The 12,501-nt window shown below is 38.1% G+C and overlaps 1 protein-coding gene across 4 annotated transcripts in view; it reads right to left on the bottom strand.

Moving 5' to 3' along the window:
- Positions 1–903: 903 nt before the first annotated feature.
- Positions 904–12,501, bottom strand: part of TBK1 (TANK binding kinase 1) — a 30,438-nt gene continuing 18,840 nt past the window's right edge. For 3 of the 4 annotated variants that reach the window (XM_087767652.1, XM_087767654.1, XM_087767655.1), the window contains 9 exons: positions 10,963–11,041; positions 9,974–10,095; positions 9,770–9,846; positions 9,375–9,414; positions 5,920–6,021; positions 5,733–5,829; positions 4,570–4,676; positions 4,192–4,263; positions 904–3,468 (listed from right to left, as the gene is read on the bottom strand). In XM_087767652.1, coding sequence (XP_087623778.1) covers positions 3,417–3,468; positions 4,192–4,263; positions 4,570–4,676; positions 5,733–5,829; positions 5,920–6,021; positions 9,375–9,414; positions 9,770–9,846; positions 9,974–10,095; positions 10,963–11,041 — 748 coding nt within the window. In that variant the 3' untranslated portion in view covers positions 904–3,416. Of the gene's footprint in view, positions 3,469–4,191; positions 4,264–4,569; positions 4,677–5,732; positions 5,830–5,919; positions 6,022–9,374; positions 9,415–9,769; positions 9,847–9,973; positions 10,096–10,962; positions 11,042–12,501 lie in introns of those variants that run through there. The other variant, XR_015706945.1, reaches the window with a different exon arrangement.

Genomic DNA, 12,501 nt, shown 5'->3' with positions numbered 1-12,501 from the left:
GAAAACTTTTGCTCCCCGCTTCTTCCAATCTTCTTTCAGCCAGCCATCTCCCATTTTTTCCCAGTCACCCTCCAGTGAGTTTTCCAGACCCTAGCCATTCTTTTTTTCTCCCCTAACTTATCTTCAAGCGGCCAGTATCTCTTTTTAATTTTTAGAAGGCAGTTTAAAAGCGCCCATCGTCGGGCTGCTCACAGGTAAGGCAAGTTTTCCTCTGCACAGACTGGGGTGGGCGTCCATCCCGCTGATTTTCAGGTCCCTAGCTAGAAGCCGTCACTGGATTAGCTACCCCAGCATGGCTAGCCAAACCAATTACCCTGCCCTCCCTGGAAGGGAGATCACAGTAACTGCAGGCTATGCAGCTACTGAGTAATAGTTCTGTGTTTAATTTTACCCAAACAAGTTGATGCGACTGCAGTTCATTCCACATCTCCCCTCTTCTAGGCTTCAAGCTTAAAAAAACCCCAGAAGTAATCTTTTCCGTTCAGCCTTTTTAATCCTTGACATAGTATTATATCCAAAATTATTCTGTGATTACCACTTCCACAGTGATTAACTAAATTAGTGCTGATTGAGCTCCACCAGTGCACTGTTTCACACCGAGCAGAGACTAGGAATTTTGCCACCGTTACAGAGAACGAATACTGCTCAGAACACACGTCAGCAGAGCGGTGAAAAAAATAAATAAAAAGGATTAGTGGCTCTACCATATAGCCTATGCTAGTGATTCCGTTGTACAGGCCACGTTTTCTGGACAGCTGGCTGGTGCAAGCTAAGCTGCAATTTGCTACTTCAGATTTCAGGCTTTGTCTTGTCCTTGAGAGGAAATAAAAATTATAAGGTAATACTGAAATTAACAGAAAGTGAAATTATGGAAAGACACGGAAGTAAGTACACACCGTACAATAAGTGGTTGATGATGTATTTATGTCATTAAGTCATTCACTCATGCATTTTCACAATTCATATGAAGAGAGGTTTGTTCAAGTAACAGATAATTAATATACTAAGCTGAACCCCCCAAAACAGTAAACCAGCTTCAGGAGGAAGAACCATATATTACTTTCTATTACTTCTTTTGGCAAATCAGTAGCATGACTGATAGTATCAGGACACTTAGTTTGAGCCAAAAATTGATGGTACAATACGCTACGCTTTGACTTGAAAAATCTATTTGCTTCCTAAGAACGTGATCAGTAGATTATGAACTGACTACTGCAAGTGCCTTAGCTACTGCTTAGTTAAAATTGCTTTAGAAAAAGAAATTTTAGCGAGATTAAGATTACTGATGTATTTAGCAACACTAAAACCAGCAATGTTTAAAATGAACATAAAATATAACAAAACATTTTCAACCATGTAAAAGAATGCTGCGCATACTTCAACATACAGACTATATTGTTACTACAATGAATGTTCTTTTTCAGACTGCTTCAGTATAAAGAAGTTGAAAATGATATATTCCAATCGACACTTGATTTCTTTCAAAATTAGGAGCCTTTGAACCAACAAAGTGTTACAGACATAATGTTGGAAAAAAATACAATTTATGCACGGTTTGAGAGCCCAATTCTTTTAACACTTATGCATGTGTTTTACTGACACTTGGTGAAACTGCATGAACAACGAACAAATGCACAAGCAGGCATTAAACATTCCAGTTAGACATGATTCCGGTATTTTAAAACAAACGGTTAAGAATGCCATGGCTAACCAAGGAAAAACATATAACAAAGTGTTGCACTCCTTTTGCATAGCTAGAGTTTTGGGGGACAAAGCTTGCAAAGAAAGAAGCTGCTCACGTAGGTGTAAAAATATCTGAATTCCCTTTTAATATTTGATTCTCCAGAACACTGGAAAGCAGGTCTCGGACATCAAGGCAGTGAATTTCCTCTTCTTTTAACAATGAAAGAATCAATTATAATCAATTATAAATCTCATAAGTTTCTGTTCAAATATTTTAAAAAAATGCAATGGAAATGTTTTGTTTTCTGACCTGGACAGGGAATAAGCATCACAAAATTATCAGATGCTATCACAGGTTACCGCTGTTTAGTTTATACCTAAATGTTTCACCACTAATTATAGAAATTTCTAAATATAGTTGGTCCAGCTCTTCTTACAGATCTAATAGAGCAACTAGAAGTGCTATGGACACCATTGAACATCCATGGCCAGGTTTCCACAAGGAAAGAAGGAGTCCTGCAATGTTTACTTGTTTCAGACGAAAAGCATGCAAGTACACCTGTAGGATCCAAACAAAGTAAGGGGTGTTTTCTGAGTTTTTGTTTGTTTGTTTTCCTCTTCTCCTTCTCCTCTCCTACACGTATTTTGGAGCAGACTGTTCCATTCTGCAGCTCTGCAACCCGATCGTGTAGTACTGAAAGTAGTAACTACCGATACCGGAAAATAAATATATAGTCTTACTAAATTTTCCAGCTAAGTTTGGTATCTGTCGTAAGTCAGCAGTGGGTGCAGTCCCTTTTCAAGATCTAGAAGGTTAACTTATTTTTCCAATATTCAGTTACCACTGAGGCATGATGCTATCTAGTCTACTGACTGCCCACAAATTCTCCTAATACTGATTTTTAACCTTTTTTAAAAATTATGTCTGCAAACAGGATTCTGAAAAAGTTATTTTATTTTAAGAACCCGCTTCTCTTGTGGTGAACAACCTGATTTCAGGGAAATTCTGAAAATGCTGTACTCTTAAAAAAAAGTTTTTACCATTCAGTCTTGACAACCTGGAGTGCAAAACTTCCATATACAGAGCAGTCAAATGATTACAGACAACATGGCACCAAATACGGAGAGGAACTTAAAAAAATATCATGAATTTGTTTTCTCAAGTAGAAGTGAACTAACAGTTTGGATGTGAAGGAAAGAGAAATGCATTTCCACTCTGTCCTATCTGCGCTTTTAGTCCCTATTCACACTTATGTGAAAAGATCTCATTTAAAACAGTTGTCATGTTCTGTGATGATCAGAGTCATTCAGCTAGGCTCCAAAACAACAGTGGTGGTTAAAGGAAACCCAAAACACCCTTTAAGACTATTCATAATGTTTAGAGTTCTGCAAGTCCTCTTGCAATAAAGACTAAATTGCATTCTGAAAAAGGGGCAATATTCAAAGCAAACAAACTTCAGTTTCATCAACAACACTTTTGCCTTTAGGACTTCGTCAGAGATCCTCCAAGGGGCCAAATTCCCTGCCAGAAGTTATTCTATTCTAACATTGACCAAAAAAAGATATATATTTCTTTTATATTTACATATTATACATATTTACATTTTTTTAATATTACAGTTGCAGAGGGGAAAAAAAAACTGGATACAGATTTATTATCTGCCTTTAAGTGTCCCAACAGTATTTTTTTCCCTTTGAAAAAATTTACAAGTCCTCTTCTGGTCCTTTGAAAGCTAGATACAGTCCACGTTCCGCAGGCCACCATCCATAGTCAAAGCACCAAATCTAAAATGAAAAAACAGTGTATTCTTAGGTGATTGACTAGATTATAGAATCCATCCTTAATTCATTATAATTTATTTATGGGTTTTTCTTTTCCCTTGCTGCATGCCAACACATGCATTTGTATCTAGATTTTGTATGTGAAAAGAAGATAGAAGAAAGGATACTATGCTCCAAGTATGGGACTGGGGGTGGGGAACAAAACAAAACCAATTCAGCTTGAAGCTAAGCTCAGCTCTACCAGCAATTTACCCTAAAGCTTTCAGGAGATCATTATTTTTATATATTTTACCATCATCATAAGAAAAAAAGCAAAGTCAGTCTGTATGTGATAGTGACAGTACCCTCTCAGGATTATAAGAAATATGTTGGCCTCTTTCTCTTCACTTTATTTAAGCAATCTGAAAACTGAAAAATCATTCATTCAGATTGGTATAATTCCATAGTTGTTAAAAGTTATGACTAAAAGTGAGGAGTTAAAAGGAATGAATCTGTCTGTGCAACGCAAACATGCCACGACTGCTGTGTCAGAATGATTTTACAGTAACATTTCAAGGTTTTGAATACATTCTTTTTTTTTGTTACACCTGAGATCAACGGTTCAAAAATATATTTACAGTTAAAGAGATTACAGAATTGTCCCTTAGTGTAAGTTCTGGATCTACAAAATGTACGAAATTAAGCCTGTTCCTAATATCAGCCCAAAAAGAGAAAACAATTGCTTGCCTTTCCAAAATGTGATTGTTCTCAGCCAGCTCTTTAACAACCCCTTCCATTTCCTCCTTTAGTTTCTTCATACTGTAGTAACAAGAAGCAAAAGAAAGGTTAAAATTTTTATAGGGACAGTTATCTGCTATGATCACTCACCACCACAAAGCTTTCAGCAATTTGTCGTAACATACAAAATAAGGGACAGATAACAGGTTGGTTATTTACTAAAAGTTTCCAAACCTGTACCACCACTTTAGCAATATAAAGTTTTTTCTGCAATATAAAATTCTTAGTCTTAATAAAGCAATCACTAAGTCAACTGTAATTTTTTTTTTCAATTCGCCTGTATAACAGGTAGAGAATATTACATCAGTCCAATTAAGAAGTTCTCACCCAAGAGTCATTTCCACTAATGTGTTTGAGCTTGGATAGACTGTATTCATTGTATGTTTCATCCCACTGGAAGCTGCAAACATTTTCTGCGGCAGAGCATCTTGTAACTGCAATAGATAAAAAGGAAATGTAAGTTACAATATAAGCTGTCATATGTATCTTGATGTCCACTTTAAAATCCTTCTTTAAATTCTTCATCGCTATGATGCCTCATAAAATCATTACAATAGTAAGGTGGCTGATATTCCCCAAGTTGAGATCATCATGGCGAGTTTTGTACTGACATGACCTATAGTTCCCTGATTTGTTCCATCTTCTTAGCTGTCTTATACTTCGATAATAAACTCTCAAAAGGAAGAATTATCTATTTGTTATGTTTGTAGATATCCAAAGGCAACAGGATCCTACTCAACAACTGACTTCAGTAGTGCTACCAAAATACAAACAAATAACAAGTAAAATGCTGCTGTCTACCGTTCCTTAACTGCTTTTACACCTATCAGGTGCTTTTCTTTCATTTATATTTCCTTTATAAAGAATAATAATTTTACTGCATGAAAATGCTCTTATTCTTTCAATTTTGAGGTAATTCTGATAAGTTTGCATCCCGCAGAGTCACCGTCCAAATTTTAACAAAACATTTCCTTTCATGTCACCAGCAGCACTGGTTTAGCATGTATCCTTAAGCATGTATCCCTAAGCGTGTATCCCCTAATCCTGAATATGGGAGTAGTGTTTTTATGCTTCGTAAGAGTATTAAGGTAATCCTCTAGGTGCTCAGATACCATTATGACAACAGTTACACAGAACACTTCTCAATGAACCCACATCCATTTGCACAGATTTTTTTGGGGGAATGCTAACATTACAAAAAAACAAACAAACAAACAAACAAACAAAAACCAAACCCCACCAAAACAAAACAAAAAAACCCCCACCAAACTCCAAAATCAAGTCAGGACTCAATAAATCACACCACTCTTTACGCCACTCTGACACCAGCATTGAAGCTACTATAGACCAAATACTACGCCCATGCGGCCCAATATTTTAATACAACTGCATTAATGTAAGACTTACTATAAACAACACTATTGACATTAAACAATGTGGAACAGTCTTTTATCTATGCAAACACTGTACATAATTTTGAAGCATTCTACCTCATTTATATAATCCTGGTACTTGGATACCTCTTCTTCAATATCAAAACACTGGTTGGTGAGAGCCAGTAACTGCTTCCTTGTGTGAAGCATTTTCCTAAAAGAAAAAAAGTTTTCTTTTAAGAGTTTCCTTTTATAAAAGTGGTGCAGTGAACATTACCAAATATTAAAGAAATCAATAGCTTGCCTTGTCCAGTCCTCAGCCTTGTCCAAAAACGCATCATACTTGCTGACGCATTCATCTTTGAATAGAGCTATGGCTTTTGTAGCATGCAAATACAACTTCTGCCTGCAACACAGAAACAACCGGAACAGTGTTAAACTGCTTTCAAAACCCTGTTCCTCTAACTTACTTTCTGAAGCTTGGAGAAGAGGTATGTGGACTTAAAATCCCTTCAGCCAACTTTATTCATGCTGTTGTAACGTATAAGAATTCAACACACTGCATGAACTGACAGTTTATGTTTCAGAAATATTCCCTAGCAGGGAGAAAAAAAAAAATCTGAAGCATTTAATTGCAATTATTTGTATATGAACAAACGGTCAAATGTCTTCTCCGAGTCAGCATTTATCCAAGCAGGTGTACTTAAGGAAAAGGGACTCTAAATGGAAAGGACAGAAATCCTTATTGTTTCTTATTTGCCTTCTGCGGACACTTGGAACTTCCAGCATATATGAATAATACTTTGTGCTGAGTAATACACATGCAAGAAAAAAACAGGACTTTTGTGTCAGCTTAAATCTATGACAAGAGAAAAAAGCAAGCAGATAAGGACAGGAAAGCAAAACAAAACCCAGTTCTGGTTAGTGTCGCAGACAGTAATCCCAGTGTAACTGCCTTACCATGCTATGCATTGCACCAGTAAGCAAAACTAAGGGATACTGGGACACTACAGTCTAACACCTGCTTCTGGTATTTCATTAAGTCTTGCATGATAGCTATTGGTTAATCAAATTCTGCCTGGAGTGTAGCTGGATTGTCATCAGGCAGGCATACCTGTCATTCGACCAGAAAAAAAACCTGAACTGAGTGCTGCTCCCTTGTCTATCTAGTGGTAAATATTATGAAGGCCAGCCTCTGTTGCCAACGGCACACAGTTCTTAACACAAAACACTGCCATTTCTCTCTGGGGTGAATCAAATAAAATAAGATGCAGTTAGGGTCTCAAAGATACTGGAACAATCCCAATACTGGAACCACACTTGCGGTAGAAAATATACCAGTATTCAAAACCATGAAAATGAAGCCTATTTATTTAAAGTTATTCACATATTAATGCAAGGACACATTCAGTAGTAGAAAAAGCCCTAAAATTTCTTTAATCTGCCCAAGGGAGTGCAGTTTTAAAATGAGCTATGGATTGTGTCCCAACGTTTGCCTGTTTTCCAACCATATCCTTAAGAACATATGATGAAATTATCGCTCACATTAAAGTTCAGTTCTGTGCTGTTACAGGGCAATGATGCGTCCAAGTCTCTTTCAGCATATCAAGATCTGCCTTACAGGTTTCCTGCCCCTACTGTCCTTCCTCTTAAGACAATCTCCCCTCCACTTGGCAGTTATCCTATTGACCTTTCACTATGGGAAAATCAAGTGGCATGGTTGTGAGAACACCAGTGCCTTCTGCATGTTTCTATCTGTAATTGTCAGTGAAACCACACTACTGGCAACAACAACAAGAATTTTTTAGAAAATTACAGAAGCGGTGTCTAAACTCATATAGCACTCAACAAGGTCTAGGGAACCACTCAACTGACCGGCCACTAGGAGAATAACTTTAATTAATTAAACACAAGTATCTAGCATCATTTGAGGTGCACAAGGATATCCTGCCCTGCTTCTGACTGTCCATCCAGAAAGGTGTAGGTTTCCCATTTGTCTCGTGTCCTCCTTCCCAGTCTCAGAGCATGTCTCAAATACCTTAGAATCATAGAATTGTAGAATCATTTAGGTTGGAAAGGACCTTTAAGATCATCAAGTCCAACCATTAACCTAGCACTGCCAACTCCACCACTAAACCATCTCCTCAAGCACCACATCTACAGTCTTTTAAATACCTCCAGGGATGAGGACTCCACCACTTCCCTGGGCAGCCTGTTCCAATGCCTGACTACCCTTTTGGTGAAGAAATTTTTCCTAATATCCAATCTAAACCTCCCCTGGTGCAACTTGAGGCCATTTCCTCTCCTCCTATCGCTTGGTACTTGGCAGAAGAGACCGACCCCCACCTCGCTACAGCCTCCTTTCAGGTAGTTGTAGAGAGCAATATAAGGTCTCCCCTCAGCCTCCTCTTCTCCAGACTAAACAACCCCAGCTCCCTCAGCCGCTCCTCATAAGACTTGTGCTCTAGACCCTTCACCACCTTCGTTGCCCTTCTCCAGCACCTCGATGTCCTTGTAGTGAGGGGCCCAAAACTGAACACAGTACTCGAGGTGCGGCCTCACCAGTGCTGAGTACAGGGGCACCATCACCTCCCTGGTCCTGCTGGCCACACTATTCCTGATACAGGCCAGGATGCCATTGGCCTTCTTGGCCACCTGAGCACACTGCTGGCTCATATTCAGCTGGCTGTCAACCAACACCCCCACGTCCTTTTCTGCCAGGCAGCTCTCCAGCCACTCCTCCCCAAGCCTGTAGCGCTGCATGAGGTTGTTGTGACCCAAGTGCAGGACCCGGCACTGAGCCTTGCTGAACCTCATACAGTTGGCCCTGGCCCATCGATCCAGCCTGTCCAGGTCCCTCTGTAGGGCCTTCCTACCCTCCAGCAGATCAACGCTCCCGCCCAACTTGGTGTCATCTGCAAACTTACTGAGGGTGCACTCGATCCCCTCGTCCAGATCATTGATAAAGATATTAAACAGGACCGGCCCCAATACTGAGCCCTGGGGAACACCACTTGTGACGGGCCACCAACTGGATGTAACTCTATTCACCACAGCTCTTTGGGCCCAGACATCCAGCCAGTTTTTTACCTTAGGGCAACTTAAATAGTATTAGGCATCAGTGTACGAGGACCTGAATTGATCCCCAGACAAGTATGGCAGCACGAGCAGAGCAGCTGTTTACAGCTGCTCAAGAGTTAGTCAGTAGAGTCAGTGAAGCCTAATGGGAGTCTAGACACCCAGGTTACATACAGATACTTAATGTGGCCACCTCTCCTAAGTGACAATTTTAAACAGGCATGGAGAACTGCATTAAAATTTATTTTGTGTGCTATATTTCCTGGAAGATTAAATCATTCTAGAATGCCATTCAGCTAGCCCGTATTTTATTAATCTGTAGAAAATTATCTCTGCCTTAGTTACAAAGTCACTTTACTCTTACTGAGGGCTTTTTCCTCCCTATAAAAACAGGAAAAAAAAAAATACTTCCTATAAGACAGTTATGCCCAGATAACAAACAGGTATTTCACATCTACATTTAGAAGGTCTATCAGTGAAGAAACTCCACTGCCAGAAAGCACCTCATTATCATATGCTGGCACCCCTATGTATTTAAGATATTTAAAGGAAATGTTTTACAAAGCAATCCTGAAGAGGTTATAATTTACAATAAAAATCAACAGAAGAGGTTATTGGCAAGAGCACCTGAAGGACCTGAAAGCAATCATGGTATTTCCCAAAGGTAACTTCAAAACTTACTTGTCAAACTTGTGAATTTGTTCTTCATTATAAGGAAGCCCTAGGATCAGAGCAGATGACAGACATTACCAGTTTAATTCTGTTAGTTGTATTTATGTAAAACTCCACTAAGCTTACCTATTTCCTATATGGTTTCCTTCTCCTATCCTGGTAGGTAAAAGTGGTCATTTACTTTTTTTTCTCCTCTCCAGTCTTGCAATTCAAATTCATGAGATTAATAGCGGCGTTTCATTCATATGGGCTTTAAGACGGTACCTCGCTAAGAAAGACCTACACACATATTCAATGTTGCTGCCTAACTCTCCATTCCTGGCTCCAATATCCTAGTGGAACAAGGACTGACCTGTCCTTTACATTATAATTTATGTAAAAAGTGAATCAAATAAGTTACTTACTTCGTTCTGCTTTGTCTTTTTTGAACTGATAATAAATATCTGTGATGGAACATAGCAGCGCCTGCAGCCTTTCTGGACTAGAGTGACAAAAGGAAGAAAATAAGATATTTTATACATAAACTTAAGTACCTATTAATGAGTTTTATGAACTACAACTCAATGTAGAATTCAATACATATTAAAACAATCAATACAGTTACTCACTTTCTGTCTTTTGGATGCATGCCTTCCTGATTTGCCCAGGTGTCAGCCAGTAAACCACCAGGAGAAAGTTTGTTTTTGATGTCTTGAAGACTAGTTTCTATTGTGCCTTGAGAGCTGGAGAGCTATGTAAGGGCAAGAAAGTTCAGTCTTACCACTGGGTAAAGTAAAAAATTACTTGAGACTGAAAACAGACTGAGCACATTAATACTATAGACCCATTTGTTTCACTGCCCTTCATTAAAGAAATACGCCCAATTATCTGCCGAGGCTTTGCTAGAACATGGTGTTATTAAAGAAAGAGTCATCTTTGATGCTGGCATTTCTGTTAGTTAATGTTTATTTTCTTTCAGCATCCTGAACAATAAGTTTCTACTTTTCATATATTCCCTATTTACTTCTACACTTGTTCTTTTGGTTTGTTAAGAATTCATATAATGACTATCCACATAATTCATACCTTTCTTTCTCTGCAGTTCATACAACCTTCAAAATAAAAATGCACTAATCAACTTTCGCTTTTAGAATGGAGAACTTTATACCTGCTCGCAGGACACCAGTGCCTAAAGTTATTTTCAATTTTTCCTTACTTGTCTGGAAAATGATGCAAATTCCGAAGCAGATCATTGAAGTGTGTTTGTGTATGTATCATTTTAGAAAGCCAACAAAGTAGTTTAAAATTTGTTAAGGAAAGGGAAAAAAACTTCAAGTAAAATATATTTTGTTGTTATAATTTTTTACTTGAGTATTTTAGAATATGAGACTGTGTTTTCAGGAACTTATTATTTTCACTACACTGGGCTAATAAAAAGGATTTACTCTGTTTTCAGAAAGATATCCACATCTCAGTATGGGCATTTTAACAACCTTTGACAGTCTAGAAATGACTTTGAAAATTCAGAGTTATTCACAAAAAATCTGTGTTATTGTGTATTGGCTTTTTCTTTAGAAACACCATTTTGAGAATGACACGGCCTTTGTAAGATACTTACACGCAACAGTTTTGTGTGTATCTCTGAAATTTCATCCACTTCTGATGCTTCCAAGTTGATCTGCATCAAATTCTCATATCTGACCACAAAAAAAACCCCACAACCCACAGTTAAAAAAGAAAATAAACAAGCAGTGAATACACTCAAAATATTCCTTGACTCTAGAGATTAACAATAACTACCTTTTCTTTTATATGAAATACAGTATCTGTCAAGCAGCAACCATGAAACACTGACAACCTTTAATGGCCATTAATACTATAAACATTTTAGTTATGAAAAAAAATTCCTTGAATTTTTTTTCCTACGTTTGAACTGTTAAAAAGAAGTTTGAAACTTTCATTCCTGACTTTTTTATTCTATTCTCCTTACTTGTACTCAACAGGCAGTGTAAAACTATTTCCTCTCATCAAATAATTTTTAAAAGGTTACCAAACGAAAGTTACTTAAAGTAGTCAACGACACACAACAAACTAATACTCCAGTGCACCAAAATGCTTTTCTGTGGAAACTTATAGGAAAGGCAGAGTTACCAAAACCTTGCGTTGGTTGAACTACCAAAACGTTAAAGGCTGGGTTAATAGCACCATCTGTTCATATTGATACTTTCCGTATGACCTAGCTCAAGTGCCAAGTAAATCATTCAGGATGATATTTTTCATGTTACAGTCGCAAGCACATTTTATTTTTAAAGACACCATCAAAACCAGCTCAGCTGCTTTCAAAAAATACATACGTTGCCCAAGTTCAATACTTTGTTTACCTTTCTTTGTGGGGACCTGGCAGAATGCAGGAAGAAGCTATCTGGACCAAATACAGAATAAACAAGAACCAGTCCTGTCACTTAGTGTAAATTGGCTTGAAGGAGAGTTTGGATTACAGCCCTGATGATTTCTAACTAGGCTACACAGGTATACTATTATCTTGCTAGTTTCACTGGTTGTTTTTTTTTTTTTTTTTTTTTTTTAAAGTAAGTAACTTAAAGCCCAGGTGTCTCAGTTTGTACATGTTTGGCATGCACACAGCAAATATGACAAATCCTTGGGTATCCCTAATACATACAAGCTGTTCAATTCGCATATGCATAGCAGCTCCAACATGGCTTAAGTCTATTCTTAAGTCTACTCTGCAAACCTAAGAGCTCTACATGTGTGCATTAATCATCTTGTGGGCATCTTCATTTTCAGAGCAGCTGGGAAGCAAGTTTAGAGAATCCTATGACCAAGACAGCATTTGGGGAAGACTGGCAGTAGGTTGAATAGGAAAACAACTACCCATAGGAGAATCCTCTGAAGAGCTGGGGTTTAAAGTTTGTATCAGGCTGCGTAAGAATAACGCACCTTAAAGACGGAGCTAATGCTAGTTTGTGGAAACTGAACAAAATACTGCCAGGACACTTTAAAAGTGGAAAAGAATGTGACTGAGAATTGGACATTGAGTGGGACTTAGAGACGAAACAAAGATCAGGAGAGAGAAAAAATGAAACTTGGAGGGAGAATTCAATGGTGCAATCCCATCTCCTACAGACAGCACTTGACT

Source organism: Nipponia nippon, unplaced genomic scaffold (genome assembly GCF_047370975.1).
Source record: "Nipponia nippon isolate SJK-2023a ecotype South Korea unplaced genomic scaffold, ASM4737097v1 scaffold_3, whole genome shotgun sequence".
NCBI classification, from domain to species: Eukaryota; Metazoa; Chordata; class Aves; order Pelecaniformes; family Threskiornithidae; genus Nipponia; species Nipponia nippon.
The sequence above is the reverse complement of the archived record's forward strand: the minus strand, read 5'-3'. Positions and strand labels throughout refer to the sequence as shown.